This window comes from Spea bombifrons, chromosome 8 (genome assembly GCF_027358695.1).
Source record: "Spea bombifrons isolate aSpeBom1 chromosome 8, aSpeBom1.2.pri, whole genome shotgun sequence".
Classification (NCBI taxonomy): Eukaryota; Metazoa; Chordata; class Amphibia; order Anura; family Pelobatidae; genus Spea; species Spea bombifrons.
The window spans coordinates 22,714,257-22,738,373 of record NC_071094.1 but is presented as its reverse complement, the minus strand read 5'-3'; the positions used below and the strand labels follow the sequence as shown (position 1 = coordinate 22,738,373).

General features: G+C 43.8%; 1 protein-coding gene across 1 annotated transcript in view; it reads right to left on the bottom strand.

The window, feature by feature from the left end:
- Window positions 1-211: 211 nt before the first annotated feature.
- Window positions 212-24,117, bottom strand: part of EFNB1 (ephrin B1) — a 34,093-nt gene continuing 10,187 nt past the window's right edge. The window contains exons 2-6 of the mRNA XM_053473968.1: window positions 8,489-8,766; window positions 3,740-3,832; window positions 3,282-3,410; window positions 544-2,448; window positions 212-510 (exon numbers count right to left, since the gene is read on the bottom strand). Coding sequence (XP_053329943.1) covers window positions 2,072-2,448; window positions 3,282-3,410; window positions 3,740-3,832; window positions 8,489-8,766 — 877 coding nt within the window. The 3' untranslated portion in view covers window positions 212-510; window positions 544-2,071. The remainder of the gene's footprint in view (window positions 511-543; window positions 2,449-3,281; window positions 3,411-3,739; window positions 3,833-8,488; window positions 8,767-24,117) is intronic.

Sequence of the window (24,117 nt, the reverse complement as noted above, 5' to 3'; positions counted from 1 at the left end):
AGGAGAGAAAAAGAATGAAAAATAATGGAAGATTAAGGTGGGATAGACATGAGTGCGTGTACGCGTGCGGAGGTAACAACGTGAAGTATAGAAACCCTGGGCCACGAACGTGAAAGATTGTGTCAGTTATAAAAATAACTAAATAGGCTTGAGGGGTTATTACAAGTTGGGGTATGTACACAAGAAAAAGGGGGGCAGGTAGGACGAATGGTACGTTATGTATGAGTGATTCTGGGGCAGCTTTTTAAAAGCTTATGTACGACCCTGTAGTGTTTGTGAATTGTTCTGTATAGTGATATCTCCCTGCCCTGAACATCACAGCGAAAAAAAAGGAAGAAAACCAAACGCAGTGTTGTAAGACCCGGTCACTGTAACCAAAACACTGAGGGGTTCAGTTCCATGTAGAACAGCTTGCCGATCTCTCACATACTTGCATGAAAATGCCAATGCAGTAACCCGCAGATAAAAGGCTCCATAATACATGGCATTGGTTGCAGTGACCTGGACTCACTTGTGCCGGCCTTTGTAAAAAGCAGATCTCACCTCGTCACCCTACTAAAGTCACGCAGACGAGGAGTGTCCAGTGGTCACCGTTCATGAAGAATGCAAATGTTTTGGGGTGAACACCAGTGTATTTTTATATCACGGACACCGAGTGACCAGCTGAGGATCTTGCTGCTCTTTTATCACGGTCACACTGGATATGTAATCGCACCGTGTGACAAACACCATACAGATCCCTGAGTCAATGCAAGGTTGTGTGACAAGCACTGAGATTGCACTCATGTGATGCTTTGTTCAAACCTTGGTTTATTTACCTCTGTCTTAATTTGACTATTTGGACTACTAAAGTGGCAAAAGCAGGTGGACACTCACAATGGAAGCATAACTGCAGAACAGATTTTACAGCTCCAGACATGAGGCTCCAACCAGAATGTGATGTCCCCACGTTAAAGGCTCACATGTTCAGCATTCAAAACCAAGGCATGAGCAAAACACCAGAGGACAGCAACCTCGGCCACATTTCTATCCAGAAGCTCTGCTGGGATTACAGCAGAGAACATTGCATATGAAGGTCACACTGGTCAACAATACTCAACATATTGCTTCTCCGCGTGTCTGTTCGCTTCCAAGTTACTGTATCCAACGCCATATATGTCTGAAGACACAATAACCCGAGTGGGGCACAGCTCGTTGCTTTAGGTCTAATCTATGGAGAGAGTTTGTGCTAGATTATGTCACGGCAGCCAGCAGCACTCAGGGAATTGAGTCAAACAGATTGGGTCCTTTTTCCGGCATGTCAGACCAGGTATTTGTCCAAATACAGTCATATTAAAAGGAGTGTGCAATTAAGTGCATATAAGAGCACAGGTAGCATGTGTGGTGTGTATACCAGTGCACAGGTAGTGTCTGTGTATGTAGTACAGTTTGGATATACTTAGCGCTCACTCTAGTTGTTAGCCAGTACAGAAGGAACACAGATACTAAATGTCCTGTAACAGAGTCACCCTTGGGCTTACAAGTCACACCACCCTGAAAACAAAACACAGAATGCAAAGGCTGTGTATGCCAGGGTGCCGGGCAGGGCTGCAGCTCCTTCTGTGCCCTAAAACCATCACGATTAGGATAAGGTATCTGACGAGGTACGGAGTACAATCTGCTCAAAACCAGGACACTGAGGCAGACACGCAGCTGAATTCAAGCCAAACCCTTTGACAACACCATGCAGGGTACTGTAAATCAATGCATGATGAAGTCACAGCAGTAAATTGATGTCCCCGCAAGAAAAGATCGGTAGAGTCCCAGCCGCTCTGCTGATTTCCAAGTCAGTAAAGGGTTAAACACTGGAGGTGTGCAAAGTACAGACAGGAACAGTCCCTTACCAACCTCATTGGAGAGGATAAGGAGCAGAACAAAAGGGGGGCAAACTATAAAAATACCTAACGTGGGAAAGTTAGTCTTATTGCTCCGTCTCACAGAGTCCATTAATGCAAAGTGACCTTTGGCCTGTGCTCCTGGCGCTGGATTGGCTATCCCCACAGATCGGGAGAAAGATATTTGTTGGTCCTCCTCAGACCTTGTAGTAAATATTTGCAGGGCTTTGCGGGGGCATTTCTTGCACAATGTACACAGGGTGCCCATAGTCACCGCTCACCTTCTCATAATGCGGGCAGTAGTTGTTCTCTGTAGTCCGCAGTGGGATTATTATGTCACTGGGCTCTGAGCCTGCGTTGCCGCTGCACTTGGGGCTAGCCAGCGTGCTAAGGGAGAGCGCAGCCGCCCGTTGCTGCGTATGCTTGCGGTGGCGTTTCCGGATCTTGATAAGTAAGACAATTAGGAAAATTATAATAAGGATGAAGATGACACAACCAGCTCCAATTGCAGCAAACACGGCAATCTTAGAGTTGAAGAAACTGTCAACACCTCCAGTATTTTCTGCATTGGTACCTTTAAAGAAAAAAAAGAAAATGCATACATTAATATCCAGCGCAATTAGACTGTAAGCTCTCAAGAACAGGGCCCTCTTTCTCCTTTTGTACCAGTTGGTTCTTGTTTGCGATTTTATTATTTTATTCTCTTTCATGCTGGCTCTAATTTGCTTTATCTTAATTGTTCCTGTTTGGTATGAAACAATTCATCTATATACATCTATAGGCAGAGCAGGCTTTATTAACTTAAACTACGATCTTAAGTGATAAAGAGCAATAATCACCAGTATCACACGTTTAACCCCTGAAGTTCCTGTGCCAAAAAACAAGCATTTACATTCTATGACCCGAGCACAAATCGTATTATTGTTGTTGCTCCTGTGGAATGAGCGGTAGCGGCTGATATTGCTGTATTCATGAGCCAGTGTTCTACTTAACAGGATTATTTCATTTATTATGCTTTAGCCCCTTTGATGGGAAAGGCCATATGCCCCTAGAAATTATGTAGCGGTAATTCACATTTCCCAGTTCATTAAGAGAATATCACTAATTATTATGGGCTTTCTCAATAGAATTTTAACGCCACATGTTACAGAGTGAAAGGTTTATGTGATTCCAATGATGAGCAAGCCCTGTAATTGCCCCAGCTTGCCGTGGCATCCTCCTAACAAATAAATGTCCCGTGGAATATGCTATTAAACAGATAAGGCATGAGGTTTTACAAAGGGTATGTGGTCAGGAATTGTCTCAGAGATAAGATAGGGGAGAACTCAATCTTCTAGCAATTATTTGTAATTTGACCATCTCTTTGAAAAGCTGATGACAAATGTTAGCACTGCATTGCAGACTCACCTGGCCTGGCAGGAGCTTCTCCCTCTACCACGTGGATCCAGGGTCCAAGAGTTGCCATTTTTCCCGTGTTATCTGCCTCTTTACTGGGCCTGCTAGTCGTAAGATGTTCCGGTAAAGCAGCGTTTGGATCTGCACAAACACAGAGAAGAGATGACGATCGGTGATCCAATATCTAATTGTAAGCTCATATGTTGTGCATACGGTGTGGTATTTGGCATATTACCAGCATTTGAATCTATCATACATAAGGCAATTGTTGATAACATTTTCCTTGATCTCAATTTTTACTAGAGGGGAGGGTATGCCGGGGGCCTCAGCTGATCTCTACATTAAGGACTGGTGAGCTACCCCACACATCAAATCCAGGCTGTTCACTCAAAAGCGCAGCTACCGGCACAAAATAAATACATTGATGACTTTAGACGGATCTGAAGACTCTGGAGCTCCCAGTTACTCACCTTGCCCAACCTTCATGATAATCTTCATGGATCTTGATTGACAGACACCCCCTTCCCGGTTTTCAAGGCCCTGGAGAGTCCCATTTGATGTTGCTAAAATAGAAAGGAAAATACACAAGTTAATGACATTGAGAACAGCATATCTTTGGAAAGGCAACAAAATGAAACTGTTACACATTTAAATCCCACAACTTAAAGCCAGAAGCACAGCGTTCTCCCTCATGACATCTATATTTCTAACACACTGGTTTTCTACAATTTGTAGTCTCTTGACTTTCCTAGCAGTGGCCACCTATGGACCACAGAACAGTGAATGATGAAAGGGCTTCCTTGGTTGAGTTACATAATGAAATAGTCTGTTAGTTACGAATTGTATTTGAAGGACAAGAGACCGCTTCCCTGTAATGAGCCTTCTCACACTCTCCCAGTGCCTGCGGGACGGGGACAATCACAGATAATGGGCAAAAACGTACACTGATCAAAACATACCAAACGTTCTCAAAATGCCTCAACGTACAAACGTTTTAACTCATCTTCCCCACGGTTGCATACTTTTCAGCTAGTGGGAAGGGCGTAGAAGAAAGCCATCTCTGGTGGCCCATTAAGATGCAGCTTAATGTGGTAAAGGCCTCCCTTTCCTTAGTCTTAGACACTGTGGTCCGAGATCTGACATAATACCGCAGGGCCATTACTACTGTTACAGGCAAGTAAAGGAATGGAGGAACATCTGAAGTGCAAAACTTCTTGGGCCAATGTGACCCCTACTGGTGCATCAAACACTGAGTGGGCTGTTATATCATTAGTATGGCTCTTTAGTGAAGTCCAGCGTGCCCATGAGGACATAATTCATTTTTACTTTTTAAATCGAGTCAATACGCAAGTTGCTTGCCAACAACTACATCCCTCAGAGTTTCACTTTCTGTAATATATATGGCAATTGATTTTTAAGCTAGGAATCCAGCTCCGTTAAAGAGTACCCGTCATTTCTGTTTGGCTTTTATTTCATTTTAAAGGGGGCTTGGTCTGTTCTTAATCAGAGACTGTATAGAGCGCCACACACATTCACTGAGTTCTAACATTCTTCTAGCTGTTTATACTCCGGCTCCTCTCGCCACAATTATTAAGGAAAAACGTCAAACACAAAGTCTCATGCTGTACCATCTTTTTCAGATTGGCATCATACATGGTAACAATGTTGCTGTGCGCCCCCCCCCACCCCCACACCAGGCTGAGCACTGCAAGGATTTGAAGCAGCAAAGGGTTAATCTTTCCTTCTCCTTCCAGTCGCTGCAGGATTCCCTCGCACAGGAAATTAAACCTCTGTCCCAGACTGGGAAGGGGAATCCTGGTGATCGGTAAAAAGAAATAGGATTTAAAAAAAATGCAGGGGGGATTATTTGGGGCAGGAGTAGATTAGGCAAAGGGGCTCCCAAAACCCAATGCTTTTTCCATTAAGAAGGCCAGTCCTTCTGTACGCGGCTGTGAAACCTTCATGCGTCAAAAAGTTTGAACTTTAAAACGTTAGACATGCACCCAAAAACACACCGCCATTACGGCCTCTACGCCGCCAACTGAGGCCTACAGAGGGAGTTGCACAAAAATTCAAAACAAAGTGACTAGAAGGAACAATGTTAGCTCTCTCTTTATAAAGAGAAAAAAAATAAAATTTAACTAAAAAACAAAAAAAAATTGTAAAGCAATCCCAAAAAACAAGCGAGCAGAGTCAGCACTGCTTGCACATCAGTAAATTAGTAACCCTACAGATCTCATCTGGATGTCTAGAAGCCGGTTTCCATGAGGTCCAGAGAGCTCGGGGGATTTTTGCCTGGATTGGTAGACTATGGGTTTAGGGAATGTTGGACGGGCAGCCCAAGCCGGTCTCTGACTTAGTTAATAGTTCTCTAGTCACGCGTGGCAGTCCTGCACTGAAATAGCTTATAAACACAGGCGGACAAAATGGAGTCCCAAATATGGACAGGAAAATGTGAGCGAGCGCTTGGTAACGCTTACCCTGCTATGACCTGAAACACAATGTGAGGTCCGCATATAGAGAGGGCACAGAATACAAGGTAGGAGTTTTACGGAGAACGTCTAAAAAAGATGGGTGGGGAGGACAAATCTCTAAGGTTATGGAAAGAAAGTCTGATTTGTTACAGTAACTAACAGATTAGTTTCAGCCTTTCCGGAGAACTTAACCAGAACGCAACTATAAATATATTACAACTGCCGATTAAAAACCCAAATATAACAAAACATGAAGAACGAATTAATGTTGTTTATGGCGCACTGTGATACAGTGAGTGCATATTAACCCATGTTTTGCCATTAAGTCCGGCTTAAGCGACGTGTGCCGTGTCAAAGTCCTGAGGGTTTAGACACCATCCCTAAGGGCTTTGTGCCCCAGCTGCGGACCACAGCCGAATGCTCCTGGGGGCCGGCAAAGAGCACACTCTGTATCTAAATACAGAAGGGGTGCTTCGACAAGGTAGATCGGGAACAAGGGTTACATATGTAGGTCTGCGCATGCACCTGTAGTTAAGTATTACACATCTCCATTAACCACAAGTTTGATTCTAGGGTTGGAGAATTAGCATTTACAAAGGACGCCTTCACGTGTTCAGTAAAGCACGGCGATACTTCAGCTCATGTGTGGTCCAGATATGCACTATTCCTCCGGCCCAACCAAGCAAGTCCCAGGGGCCAGACCAGAACACACCAGGCAAACACCAAAGGTCAGTTAAAATCTAGCCAAGAAAGGCCGGATGGGAGTTTCAAGCCCTGCCAAAAAATGATTAAAGGCCTGGAAAATGACAAGAGGAGTAAAAGTACAAGGTGGGTGAGGCACCGGGATAGCCAGGCAGTAAGACAGCAGAGGGCTCCAAAAACACTCAAACCCAACATCAGAGGCTTTAGAAGAGGTGTCCTCAGTAAGAATGACTTGTTGGTGGACGGCTGCCACCTGCCAGAGCACTTCCATATGTGCAGCGCTGCGAGAGATCATTCACAAGGACATGCGGGGCCTCAAACGTAATACGCAGACTGGTACCGGATGCCATGCATGGAGGAAGAAATGCCACGAAAAAAAAGGATATGGAAGGAAGGATGTTTGAGGAAAAAGTAAATGAGCGCGTTGCATTAGCTCACATTTATCACATTATGTTATGGCATGTGTAGAGCATGTAACCATTAACAGCCTGCTGGAGCCGGGAGTAGAAAGCTCTCCGCTCTGCCATTTCATGCTCTATGAGCTTTGAATCCCTGAGGTAAGACGCTGGCGTGGCTGGGTCAGTGAACACAAGCAGAAATGCATCACTCGCTCCATCTGGCCCAATTCACGTGTCGGTCATCTCCAGAACCAGGCCACAACGTGTCACTTGGGGACATGGCTGACTTCTCCCTCCTCAGCGGCCCTTTCACTCCTCCAATGCCAGAGGATGGGAATGCTTTACCCGCTTTCCAATGCTCTGTGGATTAAAAGGCTTTTCACCGGCACCATAAGAAATAAACAGGCTGAGAAGACAATACACAAGCCAGGAGACAGCCATATTTAGTCACTTCGGGACCTTGCCAACTTCTCTTATACTAGCTCTACCAGGCAAATGCAGTTTTGCCTCATTAAAGGAGAGAAAAAAAAAAAAAAAATAGTTGGTGTCGGAAATTTGGCTTAACTTTGCCGGCATAAACATAGGGGGAAGAGAAGCACCTTTAAAAAAAATGTTTAAATCAAATTAAAAAAACTATTCTAAAAGTGAACAAACTTTGTATCCAAGAACACAGACTGCTGTTAGAGATAGCGATGTCCTTCTTTCAAGCAGTAAAAAAGCTGAGGAATGGATGCTGACATTAAGATTTGCTTAGGGCAGGTGCTAAACAAAGAAAATGCATTAGAATTATGTATTTTATTTACAAATTATTGAAGCCCCTTGTAAAATCAGGCCCTTCTAAAGATGTCATGATGTGTTGTGCTCTTGATCACATTTGATGAAAAGTACTGTGGCAGTCATGTGTGTCATAGTACTTCACCGATGGCAAATGCTCTGGCGATAAAGGGGTTAATGAACACATGACCTTCATAAGCGCAAGACCCAATTCTGAGCACTGCAGCCCATAAGGCGGCTTATTCACTACAAACACCCTGAGATAACAGAGTTATTTCTGCTGAATACATCCACCTTTCATACAGTTCCCACAGTAAGAAATAAAATAATTTCTAGCGTGGGAGGCGGGGGGGAAGGGTTTACATTTATTAAAGTGCCCTGGGCAGCAATAAACCTTAGTATGACCCTCGCTGCAGAAACCCTTTGACTTAACAGGCCACAAGCCCCACTAAAGGGACTGCTTGTGATGTGCTCAGCACTGCTGTGTTTGCAGTTTTAACACAATGAGAAAACATGAAAGCGCTTTTGGTGATTCAAAATATGATGTTTAGGAAAAATGCTCAATTTGTGTGTGTGCGTGGTTTCTATAATGTCCCTCATTAAAATACAAATATTTTAGCTCTGATGCATCAGTTCATTCATTTTATTAACATGAGGCGACATGCCATGAAAAGAAAAGTTTGCTGTTATATCAGCCCTACTGAATTTACGCATAACCCCTTCACAATATATGTACGGGCTTACAATGCATTGTCCTGAATGGGTTTAAGCGCAAACCGTTGTCATTAAGGGGATAAATACCAACTTATCACATATTTCAATAAATACTGATAAAACTGCTAGTCACCAACTTAGGATCTGAAAAACTTACATGTAATGTAATAGTCCTGGTGTCTCCTGAACTCGAGGCCCATGTAGTTGGGGCTGAATTCTTGGAACTTGATGGTGAAGCGGAACTCTTTGTCCGGCTGATTGCAGGTCACCAGGACGTTGGGATCCATGACGGTGCTGCAGGATTCCGCCTGGTCTTTCCGCACCATGTACAGCTTGTAATACTCATAAGGCTGAGATGGCTCCCCTTTGGGGCAGATTATGTCCAGACGATCACCAATTTCTGGGTAAATGACTAGGCCTTTTCCAGCTACAAACCTGGAAGTGAAAGAGACCGGAAACACAATTTAACTTCCCCCTTATTTCAAGTGTTATCCATCTATTATAGTGAACTATCCCAAGGAAATAAGAAAAAGTTAGGGAATATAAAGAAGAATGATTAATCCATGAATAAGAGGGCGGAAAGTAAAAACAAGGACACGAGGTGCCTGCAACAAGGAAGTTGGAACCACTTAGCCTAGAAACTGGGAAAGATGTAGGGAGCTTGCAATAGGGTTTGGCATTTGGATAGCACTCAAGATTAACAAAACCTGTGGGGAGACAGGGGCGTTGGCATCTCCCAGGAAAGAAGCCGTTTTCACACCCTCTGTACTCCTCCAGCACCTGTGAGGTCTGGAAATGTGTGATGAAGAGTTCCAGAAGAAAGGAGGCAGCAAAGCACACCAAAGCAAATTGTTGACCTTGGCTGTGCATATTTCACTTAGGACCGATATAACCGCTTTTGTGAAATCCAAGACCCAGCAGATGAGTATTTTGTGAACCAGGAGTTTGCAGGCGAGTATTTCAGCTCACTGGTTTACTGCTGGGTGATGAAGGGCCAACCCTGGTGAGCTTCTCATGAGAGAATGGCTGGCCTCACAATCTTAATGGCCAGCTCAGTTCTTGCAGGAGATGCTCATCAGGTTTGGCCCTCATAATGCGCAGAATATACTTAACTCACTGGCAATCTATGAATTAATGAACACATCTCATAGGGCATGCATAGTGTGAGGTGAAAACCAATAGAGAGAGTAAGCAGTCTATGTACAGAAGGAGTTAAACCTGGAAAACAAGTTTAAAGCAGAAGCAGAAAAAAGGAGGCTAAGGGTGTACTAGAAGTAATTCAGACAACAAGTCCTGTGGGCGCAGACAAGTACATGACTCACCGTGCATGTCTGTACCCTGCAGGCTCCGCTCATGCAGAAGCCAGCAGTCCAGTCCTTTCAACAGCAGATTGGTTTCCTAAAGATTCTACCGCGTTCCACAAACACGCCACGTCATAAGTAATAAAACATATCCAGAACAGGACCAACAGCCTTACCAATTAAACTTGTCAGATGTACCACACTCCCAAGTGCGGCAAAGCAGCACACAACAAACAGGGATTGTGTCGATAGCGCAAATGTCTATCTAGAACACAAACTAAAAAAGGACCTTTTTTGCTGGAATGGGCCACAGGGAAAGGATTTACTACCTAAAAACCAGATATTTCCTACCACTAAAACTCAACCCGTAATAGACTTTTGCACACTTTATAGATATTAAAACCAACATGGTAACCCTTTAATCACCACCTGTAAAGGAAGTTGCCTTTGCCACCCACTCCCTGTAATACAGCATCATTCTGTGTTGGGGACAGAGCTTGAGGTCCCATGCTGCGGTACGACACTCTGGTTCACAGCAGAACTGCACAGAAAGGGCCCATAAGGAAAACTAAACTATAGTCAAGCTGCTGAACGTCAATGGGCATTACCATCGGGTTGAAGATAACATATCTAGCACCTGTTACAGACAGAGGTCTGGATAATCCAGTACAACCAGAAGAATGAAGACTAATGCAGGAGGGTAACAATTATATTGATACTGCAACCGAGAACACACAAAGGGTTACATACGACAACCCAAAAAGAGAGAGCACATTTGCCCAGCGGGTTGAATCCCTATAGATATTGCTGCCTGCGGCAGCATAGTATGCAAGATTAAATTATTCTCTGGGGAAGTTGCATGTATAACACTAGTAATAAGCATGCTAAGGCAAGAAAGTCCATAAATCATAACAAGAAAGTCCATAAATCATACCCTGTCTGGAGATGTATGAAGCTGCAGCTTTTATGACAGCGTCTCAACAAAACAAAAAAAATTAAAAAGTCCCTAAAAGCTAATGTTGGACTTACACTAACTCTCTAGGAAGAGAAGCAGTTAAATGTCTAGTTTGGCAGGCAGTATAGGTCTTCACATAAGATATATTTCAGCACATATACATATATATTGCCGTTTCCAGGGAAAGGGATAAAGCCTCGACAGGGCGTCCTCAGCAGATTCAGACACATAACACAAAGGCTGTCTCACAGGAGTCCGTGAGCCCCGCACATTCCTCTCTCCCTGGTTCCTTGGGAGAGCTATCAGGTGGCAGGCCCCAATTTTCTTATTGTTCCGGGAGGTGTTTTCTGATGGGAAAGGTGAAGAGGGGATTTGTGAGGTCTGAAAAATGATCCCTTGGAGTTGGGTAAACAAGAAATGCTTTGTTGCTGGACCGGATTCACAAGCAGTGTGATAAATGTGTGTGTTTAAATGTGTGTGTTGACACGCATGGACCTGCGAAACAAATACGCCATTACATTTCACTGATGGCGTCCACAAGGAAGACGCACTTCTTGGAAGCCCAACACCTATACTGCATTCGGTCCAAAGTTTCTCATACATTCAAAACTAAAGTGCACCTGCCTCAATACACCGCAGCAAGTTCTACCAAATTTCACAGCAGCTTTTTTAGTGGCATTCTTAAACTGGCATATCCACCGTCGAAAGCATCTGGGGGATAAATTGCGAGGATGACTAAGCTACAGGAACTATTCCCTAACAAGTTCATGAATATTAAAGCAGAAAATTAGCATATCCTTAGGGGTCTTGGCTCCATTGGGGGTGGGAAAAAAATCTGTTGTGTGTGTGCTGGGAGGGAGAGAACAAGGATCCCCCCCAGCCTCCGCCTGACAAATCCCTTTTACGTCCCGGCTCGGCTTTTGTTTTAGGATTTCCACGATTGTGCTGGGGTCTCTAAAGCCGTGTTATCTCATTACGTTCCACGGCTCTCAATGCCAGCCATTTGCATATGAGAGAGTCTAAACAAGCCCCCCTTTTCAAATCCCTGCAACTACCCTTATCCTCATGAAGTGGAGAAGTTAAAGATCAAAGCTGTGTAATGCAGCTTACATTCCTAGCCCATTCAGCCGCATAAAGACTGGCACAGAGGGGGTGGGACAACCAAGCCAGTTGGCAACAGGGCAAGAAACGATGAACAAAAGCAACTATAGCTCAAAGAAGTACTAGTGATGGATCCTTTGTCCCCATCCACCTGAAGCAGGTTGGGGGAAAACGACATTTTAAGAAAAAAGTGACATTTGACAGGCACGGTCAGAATAGGTCACACTCTTTCCAGGAAGAAAATGTGATGGACATTATGATGAAGCAGTAACCTCATGGGGTTCCTGAGTTTTGTTTACTTCGAAATGCATCCAACATCAGGTTGCAGAGTGGAGGACCAGGTGTTTGTCTTGGTCACAAAGCTCCAATGAGGCGCACGTTTCTAGGTAGCAGGCTAAATGTTCTCTAGAGGAGTGAGGAGGGTTTACTCCAAGAGAGGCTGATTAATGAAGCATCCTCACAGGCGAGGCACGACATGTCTGCCGATGCACGCTCTGCCCAAGCCACTTAATGCCTTCCTGAAAAGCTCTGCACCCAAAGCTCCATAACGCACAAAGGGTTTTACAGAGAATCGTTAACAAAACGGTTTCATGGGATTTGTAAGGACAGGACACAGCCTGTTACGGTTTCATTGGCCCATGAAAGGGTGCATCAAGCAATTTCAAGCTTCCATCAAGCAAAAGAGTAAAAACCCTTTAATACACACAGTAATTCCAGAATGCAAGGATGTCCAACATGACATAATCCAAAAAAAAAAAAATGCTTTGAGGCTATATCATACTAAACAAGAACATCCCACTCACATTTAAGGTTAAAAACAAAAACTAGGCTAGTATTTTCTAATACACAGTAACCTGCAGCTCCTGACATGCAGAAGCAGAATTACAGCCAACATATACTCGTAGAGCTGGGAATGCAAAGATAATGTGCATTTTTAAACCTATGAAAACCATGGAAGTTGCAAAAGTAGACAATTGGTTAAAAAAAAAAAACAAAAAAAAAAAAACTCAGCAGCGTCTCCCTAACAAGCAAAATCATTGGCCTCTAATAAAGAGACTGCCGACCGCTATGAAGTGCGCTTTCGTATTGTACAAGGATAAGAGCGTGTGTTTCTGCCAAGTGTTTATACAACCTAGTTACTCGTGTTTGTGTGAGAGCAATCCCCGGCAGCCGGCCAAGCAGTGATCTCCCTAAACTAGCTACCTGTAACCACGAAAGGCCCAACCTGCAGCACCAGGGCTTTGAAGCTGAAAAAACTAACTTGCTTCAAGAAGCACGGCATGAAACATCTGAGTGCAAACTGACAAGCTAAACATTAAAACGATGCTATAGTGTATATCCTTGTGTCATACAAGAGAAGAGTTGTTAACAGAACTACATACACTGTTATACATTGTACGGTAAGGCTTGGTAGCCCAACATTACAGTAAGTGCTGAATGTATATTATTTAGAGAGTCATCGGTATTATTTTTCTAGCCCCTTGATCAGGTTAACGATCCATAAAGGATCCAGTAGTTAAGAGGTAACACTAGCAGCGTAAGCTCTCTAGATCTGATAGACGGCCACCTTTCAGCAGATGAGGAATCCTATAAGTAATCCCTAGATGGGTACCTTTTGCCTATCACCGCACTGAAGGGAATTATCAACCTAATGAGGACAGGAACAGAGACTGGAAATATACAATAAAGGCAAAAAAAAGGACAAAAAACAAACTCAACCACTCTGTGCTGTGGAATTTTTAAAATATCCACCCATAATCTAAACACCACTACGTGCTATGATTTACGCTAAATACCTTTCATGAACAAGTCTGGCAAAATCCCTTTAAAACAATAAACTAGGAAACAGAGCGAGGTCTAGAAGCGATAAAGAGTCTCTGTATCAGCGAACAACACTGATCATTGTCAAGGGGCGGGCTGCTATGATACAAGACTTCTCTATAGAAACAGATCTCTCCTCCGGCTTCTAACATTACTCTCCAATTCTAGAGCAGCCGCTTACGGCTACGGGATCTTTTATGTTAAGAGGTACAAAACTAGGGCTGAAAGCATCTGTACTGTGAGAACCAAACCCCGTCCCTGCTAATTAAAAAAGACCCCACCCAGGGGCCATGATGAGGGAGAACGAACGAGCCTATATACTTGAGACAAGTATAGCTCTTTTGTCAGAGGTTAAAGGGCGACTCTTAATGGACTGTCCAAGACAAGGGACAGGCAGAGCTCTCTTTGTGCCCCTGCACTCTGTGCTTATTCACAGGGCTCCCCCTTCACAGACACACTTAAGCTCTCTTCTCTTTCACACACCGGTCTCTATTGATATGCTTCTTTACACACCCACATTCTGGTTTCTAAATGGATTTACAAGATGCACCAGTGAGGCAGAAACTGGTTTCCATGGTAACCTTTGCTCCCTTTTCACCCTGCTATGCCACCCTAACCCCCCCCCCCTTTCTGGCTGCATGGCCTCTAACCTCTGAGAAAAAGAGGGGATGAAATATTGTAAAGCCATCGACTGTGCCTCAATATTAACCACAAGAGGCATCACCTTACACCTGTCTGAGCCTAAAGCACATCTGGAGGCAATACCTGCACTAGAGGCTTCAGGTAACCAGGACAGCAAGATGCGTTTATCACTAGGAGTTACCAGAACAATCTGCAAACCTGTAGATAAAACAAGCAGGCAACGGCACGAGGCCCCACGGAAACAGTCCTAGTTAACAGAGGCCTTAGGGCCCAGAGATGAGGCTCTCATGGCTATCTACACGGATTGCACTTATACACACAGCTCATATGCTTGTTTATGAGAGACATTAACGGACTGGAGGAGACACTCTTTGGAAGAGCAGTCCACGGTGCTCTGTGGTCCATGCATGGTGGTCCAGTATGGCAATGAGCGTGTTAAGAGTCCCAGGGCTACTCTTTCTATCAGGAACTCCTATGAGCTCCAGACAACAGACTCTAGGTTCATTGTCTTCTTTCCAGTCCCAATTAAAAGTCCAGCCTGTCAGTCATTCTGTCCTGGGGTTTTGTTCCTTTGCTGTCATTTCCTGTCAAGAACTTTCTCTTTCTACCCCAAACCCCCCATAGACCACTTCTCCCTCCCCTTGCCCACCTCCTCCGGCATCATCTGAAAACAAAGAATGCTGCAATCCTTCCTCTTACCTCATTCCCTGTATGGGGGCCGAATTCCCACAGAGTGGGACTACATGGGACTGAAGTGATTACAATTCTTCTAAACCTTTCCCTAAGTTACAGACATCAGTTTCTACGGACAAAATAGATGATGCACATCGGTATTATACCCACGGGTTCACGTACAAAACAGGTATCAGGCCTGTGGGGGCAGCTGGCACTGAATACGGTGCTTTTGACATTGAAGTAGTGCCATTTGGCTTTCCAAGGAATCCAGTGTCTTACTATTATGAATTAACAGTAATAACGATTATGGTGGCTTACGTAAGAAGCCAAGGAGGTTACAAGCAGTTCTAGCGCAACACTTGCGGTTTAATGATCATGGAAACCATCAGACATAATATTACGAAGGCTTAATTGAATGCAAATTCAAAAAAGCCCTTCTGTCTGATACGGTTTGTTGAGGAAAGAATTCCAGTTCGATGTCTTAACGTGTGATTCATAAGCAAGTGTTCTGTAGTGTTAGCACATACCAAGTTCTCACAGCAAAGCGCTGACCATGTAAGCAGGTGTGCAACCGCGCCCTGAAACCTTACCTTTCCAGATGAAATAACACTCGGCAGGTGCCTTGTACTAACAGCGAAGCGTTGTGTGACTCCGTATTTAAATGAGTTTTCACCTCTACATGCACGCAGCTTCATTTACCTATCCTATCATTTTCAGATGGGTCTGAAAGCAGAGGGGACACGTTTAATCACGTATAATAACTTCAAGTCAACTGGGTCACCAATGCTCCTTGGATACATGCAGCTTTATGAAAGCCACTGCACATTAGGCGCATATGTGAAGATCATAATATATTTTTATGTCCAGTCCGCTGAAGGCACACAAGAAATACCACGGCCAGCGTGCGCAGAAAGAATCGTAGAACTATAAACTACTTGTGTAGTAAAGCATACGTCAATAAACAGCTGCAATTACTTACATTGCGGACAATAACCTTCAGCTAGAGATCTAGACTGAAGTCGTAACCAGGTGGGGTTTTACGAGCTTGTTGGTATTTCTCTACCGTAGTCATTTGTGGGATCCCAGGAAAAATATTTCAGTGTAGTAATATAAAAAAATACAGTCTCTCCACAAGGCGTTAACCTGTTTGCCCCGTATGTAACATACGCAACAGGGCTTTTTCCCTTGGCTTCTACTCGCTTCTGAGCCGGCCGTAGTGACAGACATCCAAGAGGTGGCTGGGCATGGAGCGCAATGACAGCCGCCTGGCACACAAAGGCCCTGATATGAATCAGAGAACTGGTTCGGCTGATGTGCCCGCGTGAAACACCTTCCTGCCCGTCACACACTATGTAGACAGACAAGTCACTTCTTTAGCTTTAGCTAGCTAGGTTAGCTTTCTGGCTACAGAAAGCTAACCTGTACCATAACGTGTAAAGGTGCGTGTGCAGTACACACATACAAACACAGGTTAACGTGTTCATGCAGTACGAACTATCGAGAACACTCATACCAAGGTAGATTATTTTACACATTGTGCCAGGTGTTTAACCCCTTCTGTGCAGATGGTGCTTTGTAAACCCACACAGGCCCCCTTCGCACACCTCCTCTCCAACAATAAGGGGATTAAAAAAAAAAAAACCCACAAATGAATGCAGATCCCACCCCTCTCTTCAAGCTTTCCTTCCTAATTCCTGCCATCTTAATTATACCCTCGCCTCCTGTCCCCCTAAAGGAATTCCAGGCAGCCTCGGGCTCCCTCTGTATAATTTGCATCCAATTACTGCAGGTTTCTATTCAGAAACTCGTTGAGAGTGAGAGGGTTCTGAACAAGAGTGACAGGGGGAGGGAGCAGGGCATTATCCACCCCTCCGGTACCCTTCCAATTTCTTTATTCCAGGAAGATGGATAAAATGCAGGGACCATGACAAATTTCACAAAGCCCCCAACCTTCACTAGTGAGGCTTAAAAAAAAAAATTGGAAAAAAAATAAATAAAAAGGAGAACAAGAGTTGATTTTATGAAAAGAGTCGAGGAAAGGATGTGATTCATTCTAGGCAGCTAAGCTTTAGGATGGGGGAAGGCACTTGCTTCTGAGGGGTGCAGGTTAAAGCAATAACCTAAAATGGGTCACAATAATCAGCGGCGTGTTGGGTGGGGTGTGCGCTTACACAGTGTTTTTCCCACAGTTTACAAATAAACCAGTTCCAATTACATTGTAACTTATCCTCGCAATCCCGGTTTGCATTAATGCCAGTGGCTGGCTTCCAATTTCAGGTATAGAATAATAATGTCAGTCATCTCCAGCGCTCACCCTGTAAGGACTAGATGCTTGAGCCTGTAGCACAGAAACGACACCAGAATACCCGATGAGGACATCTACGGCCGACGAGACTATTGTAGGATCAGGCTGGCAGGGAGTGTTACAGCAATGTGGGCTTTCATCTGCTGAGGCATGTGATGAAGAAAGGATGACAGATGACAGGGTTAATGCGTGTGACCAGGGCAGAGCATAGGGTCAGCATCACAGGGCCTTTAGAGCTGAACTTTCCACTTGGCAGAATAGGAGGAGAAGGACACCATCTTTGCCACATCCCCCACAATCAAGTAAGGCCTAGAAACTAATAGGGAAAGCCTGAGAAAAGGGAGCCCCCCCAACCAAATGTACTGAAACCCTGCAAACCCCCCCCCCCGCCCGCCCCGCTGCCAGTTACTCCCACAGACAGGCCGAAAATGGCCAGCACTACATACTGTAAGGGCAACAAAGAACAGTTTGCTTGTTTCAAGCTCTGTTAATGCAGGCAAATGGTGTCGGTGCAGGCGGCACTTCACACTCGCACCACTAGACTTTTTTACTAAACCAACAATAGCGGAACGCCTCGTGCTAAGCCAAACTTCTCCAATGTTCTAGCAATCCTTTAAACCACCATTTGGTCATCTCTTTATCTGCTCTCTTACACGAACAGTTACATTGTATGCCTGCCATATAGTGTTATATTTAAATAGGGGTGGACTTTTGCTCAGCATTCTTTGGGTGAACACATGGCGTAGGTTTACCCCAGGGCTACCCATAACATCGGGCAGAAACTACAGGTTACAACAATACACAACAATTATTGTACTGATCGGAAAAACATCCTGCAGCAATGTTTTCTTGCTCACCAATCAGCAAATTTAAAACAAAACCTTTTGAGCAGAATTGAGCAAATTCTGACTACACAGCATTTAAAAAATACGAGGACTGAGAACAGAAATCGGGGGAGCAGAAAGTATCCTGGAGGGCAGTTCTCAGCTCACTCTATCAGGCTGCCGTCAGGACAGAGGCTCACCGAATCCCCAAACCTGAAAAGCCGGATTACTCTACCCCGGTCGCTCTGTCTTCTACTAGATTTTTGGAAGGTGGAGTTAACCCATGACTTCATGACTTTAGGTGTCCCACAGAATACTTAAAAGGCTAGCTAGAATTCAGGTCACAAGGCACACTGTTGTCACAACCAAATATGTACAGCCAACAGAGACCATCTGGTGGTAGAGGGGTTAAAAAGCCACATTTGGCCCTCCTGCTCACAGTTTGCCACTTCAGTCCTTTTCATGGCAGCAGTTTCATCGACAGATCTTCTGCCATTATGAAACGAGAGCAGGCATCTCCAATCCAATTAGTGTCTGTCTATTGTGAGCTGGGAAGGCAGCACCGAACGGGAACATGAGGGAAAAAGGCATAGGACCGACGTGCCATGAGATAATGGGATGAGGCTGCACAGACAGGCCCGGCAAGTGACTCGTATTCTACTATAGCGGGGATTTCAAAACACAAACTATCAAGTCTCCTGCTGCTGTGGAGGGGAAGGGAACCGAAGGGACTAAAGAGAATAAAAGTCATGCAGAGAGAGCGCTCTAATTCACTGCCACCTTTATAAAGTACATCACTGGAGATATTTGCATCATAAAGCCAATCCAGACGCACTGAATTTTTAACCTTCCCTTTTATCGTTCAAGGTCCTTTCATGTCTCCCAGCCTGAGGTAAGCAGACCAAAAAGCAGCTCTGGGAACGCAAGGGCTTTTCTTCTCACACACACTGAGCAAAACAGTAAACTTACCCCTTTAGATTATTTATAATTATATATCACATAAAAACTTATAGCAAATATAAAATTTCTACACTGAGCCCGTTGGGGGTTTGCCACTTCTCAGGAGAGGGAGCTCTGAAGTTCCTAATGAGGAAACGTGAAACAAAAACCCAACACAAGAGATTGGAGCTCTGCTGGGAAAATGATGTAAACGCTACTATTTTGTATGTTTATAAAATTGTAAAATCTTCACACAAAGCTACTCAAAAAAACAAACTGACATCTACATACAAAAAAATGGAGCTAGGAGCCTCTGAGACACTTAAAGCTCCATTGATGAAATTATATAAGATGCTTAAGAATACTGCTATGTCCCCTATAGAACACATCCACACCCCGTGTCACTGTAATAGTAACAGCGCACGGTGGAATGTCTATCAACATGTTTATTGAATGAAGCATGCTGAAATCATTAGCAACAAGTCTTCAAGAGTCCCAAGGAAGAGATAAACTGCACACTGTGTTTAGTTTGGTAAATGGCAGGCATGCCTACTGCACAGCCTGTACTCCAGGTGAACAAACAAATCTTGTGCAACACTTGTTGGAATATGATGTCCCCTTAAAAGCTTTTACATGTGTTAAGGGCCCCATTGACTACCCAACCCCCACCAAAAAAAAAAAAAAAAGGACTGCTGTAATCTAGACAAACAGCGGCATGCAGCCTGGATCCCGAAGGTCATATCTCCACACTCATCAGGTCAATACGATATGCTACCTTAAAATAAAACACATGTTTTGGTACTGCGTGGCTTACATGATCATGATAACGATGTAAACCCAGCAAAGCTTCAACCTTTTCACACTGCCCCAAACATTCTATGCTATCTCATCCATGTTCTCTGATCAGAGTAAAATCAGCCATCGTCATTGTGACTGAATTTGCAGGATTACTCCTTGGAAGCGAAAGCCAATTGGTTCAGACAAATGAGATAGCGACACAAGAACGGAGGCATACTTAGTACAGTAAAGCATTTGTGTGCACTTTATGATGCCAAGAGCTGCATAGGAGACAGGTCTGGCTCAAAATGGTAGATTTGGTTAAAGCGGATAAGTTAGCCTTATTGTGGAGCTACTTGACAGAAGCAACATAACCTTGGGAGTTCTTATCAAGTCTTCTGTAAATCCACCCCTAAGTGAACAAGTTGCCCATAGCATTCTAAGGTCAAAGGGGTGAGCCGCCTCCCATATCACTTGCATGTGAGAAAATGATCAACTCTAAATGTAGTCTTGCTGGCTCATTAGTAGTTTGAGTGCAGCCATCAGGGTCAACATTCCGCCAACCCACCCCAACAAACACATTCCAGCTCTTTGATCCCTGAAATGGGTGGAGGGTCCTGGGGATTCCTCCTCACTCAGCACCTCCCATCTGTGACTTCTCACAAGGGGGTAGCTCCAAGGTCAGAGTGTAAAAAGTTGGCTTCAAAAAGACTGAGACTAAATAGAAATGATCAGGTTTCAAACATGATCAGGGGACATTGTACCCTCCACTCGGCATTTTGGGGCAAGAAATGTAGCCTTTACACACCATACTATCAAAATACATACATAAAGTAAAAATCTGTTAACACTCTTTCTAGTAGTTTGCACCTCTCATTACGCAGAAGACGAAAGATAGTTGCCACCAGTTTAATGGATTAGTAGCTACAGAAGAGAAGCAGCTGTATTCCCATGCTCAGGAAATAACTGGTTTGCTACCTAATGACTCCACGTGCACAAGACAAGTTCAAAAGGAGAATTTTAAATAAACATAGGATGTGGAGACCTTACTTCACAGTCTACGGAAAAGTGGGACGGATTCCAGACCTAATGAAAGGTCTTAAGAGTTGGGGACTTCACAAAGGAAAATGTCTCTCTGTTCGTTCATCGGAGAATTTTGAAGGCATTGTTCCTCTGGAATAAGTTTGATACAGTTCATGGATGTATAAACTGTAAAGAAGACCGTGTTTTGTTGTAAAGGCATTGGGCCAATTCATACCAGCCATAATTTGCCGCAAAAGGCAATGTGCCCAGATTACACACATCCTAACCAACGAGTGGAAACTACAGGAGCCATGTGGCCACAGGAGAACCCATCAAGTGGTATCACTGCCATTTCTATCCTCACATCACCCCCCTTTTTTCATTTCTAATTATTGATGTAGTGTCCCACGGAATCATAACAATTTCAGGCTAAACCCCACATATTATATATTATAAATTTCAGTAAAAGCGCCAAATAATAAAACACAAACATTTGCTGCAGGTCTCGTCTTTGCATATTATCGTAGACATAGTATAGATTATATTCACATCCTAGCGAGAACCGCAGCAGGTACCAAATGGCAATTCTGAGAGCACATTTGGGTCTTCTGTTAAAAGGTTCCTGTCTACGATGCAAAAGAACACAGGGGGGAAAAAACCCCTCAGCTGTTGAGAGTCAAGCAACAGCAAGCAAAGGAACAAAGGACTAAAGGCAGAAGTGAGAAAGGAGAGCAGGCTCAGCAGGCCAGATTCCACACAGCAGCCCAGCTGGGATAGATTACCAGACACATAAAAGGAGGCCAAGAAAGAGTCCTGGGAAGACCAAACACTCCCAGATCCAGAGGGAGACTTACTTCATAACTGGACCACAGCATGGCCAAAACTACACCAGCGGAAAGCATAGGGGGGAGCAGGAGAGGGGTTTCAGAGGGGCTCGGCAATGGCTAAAGCTCAAAGGGAGACTTTAAGAGAGGAGATAGTCGAATTTCTAGCCAAAAGGAACAAATTGTAAATGCAGGGGAAATTGTGTTCTTTTCTAAACCCAACCCCACAGGCGTCAGTCTTTCAAATAGGTGTTTAATCTGGTTACCTACACAAGTGCATTTCGATTTTGTTATAAGTTAAGAAAGTATATTAGGGTTAAAGAATACATATGGGAATTATTCATACTTTATTCAGTTTATTGTCTATTAACTGGGGAGAGTTTTTTTACAATTAAAATGGAGTTGGAGAGTTTAACCCCTTAAGGACAATGGGCGGTCCCTAAACCCATTGAAAACAATGCATTTTTACGGGCTGTCATTAACTGGTTAAGAAAGGTTTCAGTACTAAATGAAAAACAGAGCTTACAGTCTATTAAAAATATATAATAATCATCCTAAGTACATGTTTTACATTAATACATTTGCTATCACTGATCTTGGGTCACAGCCTGTAAAGTACTGCACCAAAATCTTGGTGTCATTTGGGAATTAAGCTTTTAGAATTTTCATGGACCTTTCGCAAGCTCTAAGGAGTAACTGCAAGGGAAATATCCATATGAAAATGAAGCACAGCATTCTGGGTTTTGTAGTCAAAGACCACATCAGAAATCTCCCAGAAGACCTAGAAACCTCCTGTTAAGCGCACAAGGAAAAGAAAATAAAGAATTCCTGGCATCGTTTGACTGTGCAATATGTCCTCGGTTCCAACTCAACAGAGATCAATTGTTGCAAGAGGAAAAAAAAAAGGGGCGAGCAGTCATAAAAAAAAAAGGAAGAAAAAATGAGAGCTTGAGCAAATTGAGAAGTGTAATGAGTGGGGAGAGAGAAGAGCTCATGGCTGGGTGGGGGTGGGTAATGAGTATAACAGACAGTTAGCCCGTTAGGGAACATGAAAGGAGCCCGTCTGTAACACCATCGTAACATGCTGTCACTTCCCTGGATCCTCTCCCAGGACTGGATGCTCTGTTTGAACAAGACGAATGGACCAGAGCTTAATATTACAAGCGCACTGAAGAGCATGAATGAATGCAGAAGAGCACAGCAAGCAAAATCCTGGTCCTCTCCATAGGAAAATGGGCATAACTAGCAGCGTGCCCTCTAGTGGTCAGAAAGCGCAAGACATTCAGTGACCGGAGAAACACGAGCAGAGGGAAAGCTGCGAGACTGTGAAATGAAACAAGTTACAAATCCACAGCTCTCTAATGTCGGGAACTCGGAAAAACTATTTTCATCCATGGAAACCAAAGGTTACTAGAGAGGTAGCAACGTGCTAAAAAGTGCAGCACTAAAAAGAAAGCTCTTAATAGATTGTAGGCATGAGCAAATACTGAAAATATTTCTCAGATTAGTGAAAAGCCTTGAGGCAGCATTTTATAAAAATGTATCACCTTAGAGCTCTATAGATAACCTGTTTCCATAAGGTCAATAGACTCATGGGAACCTTGTAAGAAATACCTATGTTTCCTATTAAATAGCTGCAAAGTTCCAAAATTATTATATATAATTATATATATATATATATATATATATATATATATATATATATACACACATATACACATATACACATATACACATATACACACACACAAACGTTTGGGGTGACTTATAAATGTCCTTGTTTGTGAAAGAAAACACAGCGCAGACGTTAATGTTATAAATGACTATTGTAGCTGGAAACGGCTGAATTTTAATGGAATATCTTCATAGGAGTACAGAGGCCTCTTATCAGCAATCATCACTCCAACGGAACGTCGCTAATTCAAGTTTAAGTTTAAAGGGCTAATCGTTAGAAAACACATGGAACAGAAGGGAGCATCTCAGTCACCATGTAAGAAACTAATTGAGAGCGCAGGGCATACTAGGAGCCAAATACACAGAAAACGTATTTATGTCTGTTTTAAATAGTTTTAAATGGGGACGTAAGGCCTGCTGGAATAGGAAAGAAACCAAGGGGGGGGGCCCTAAAAATATCCCAGGACATTTACACTGGAATTGCCCGGCCTGGCTCCCCAGCAGAGCGAGCCCGGACATCAGACACCTGTGACCGTGTTCACGGGGCAGAGTTTGTTATGACACACAGAATGTGTCGCCGTGTTGCGAGCCATCATTCAGTAGCCAGGCCTAGGACCCCGTCAGATGGTGCGTGTCACGTTGAGCTTTCCCGACACATGTCCTATTGCTTTGTATTAATTATGTTTAGTCACTGCATGGCCAAGATCAGATTACAGACGTTAGAAACAGAATGCATACGGCCAGAAACATTTGTCCAAACGCTAATCTTCTGTTTGCACACAGCAAAAATCAGAAGGAATGATTAGGCCATAGGTTCCAATATTCAAAGCTATGCTAATGAGCTCGCAATCCAATGCAAAAAGCGCTGCCGCAAACACCAAACAAGTTAATACAGAACCGACACAAGCAACCGGCACCGCGAGTT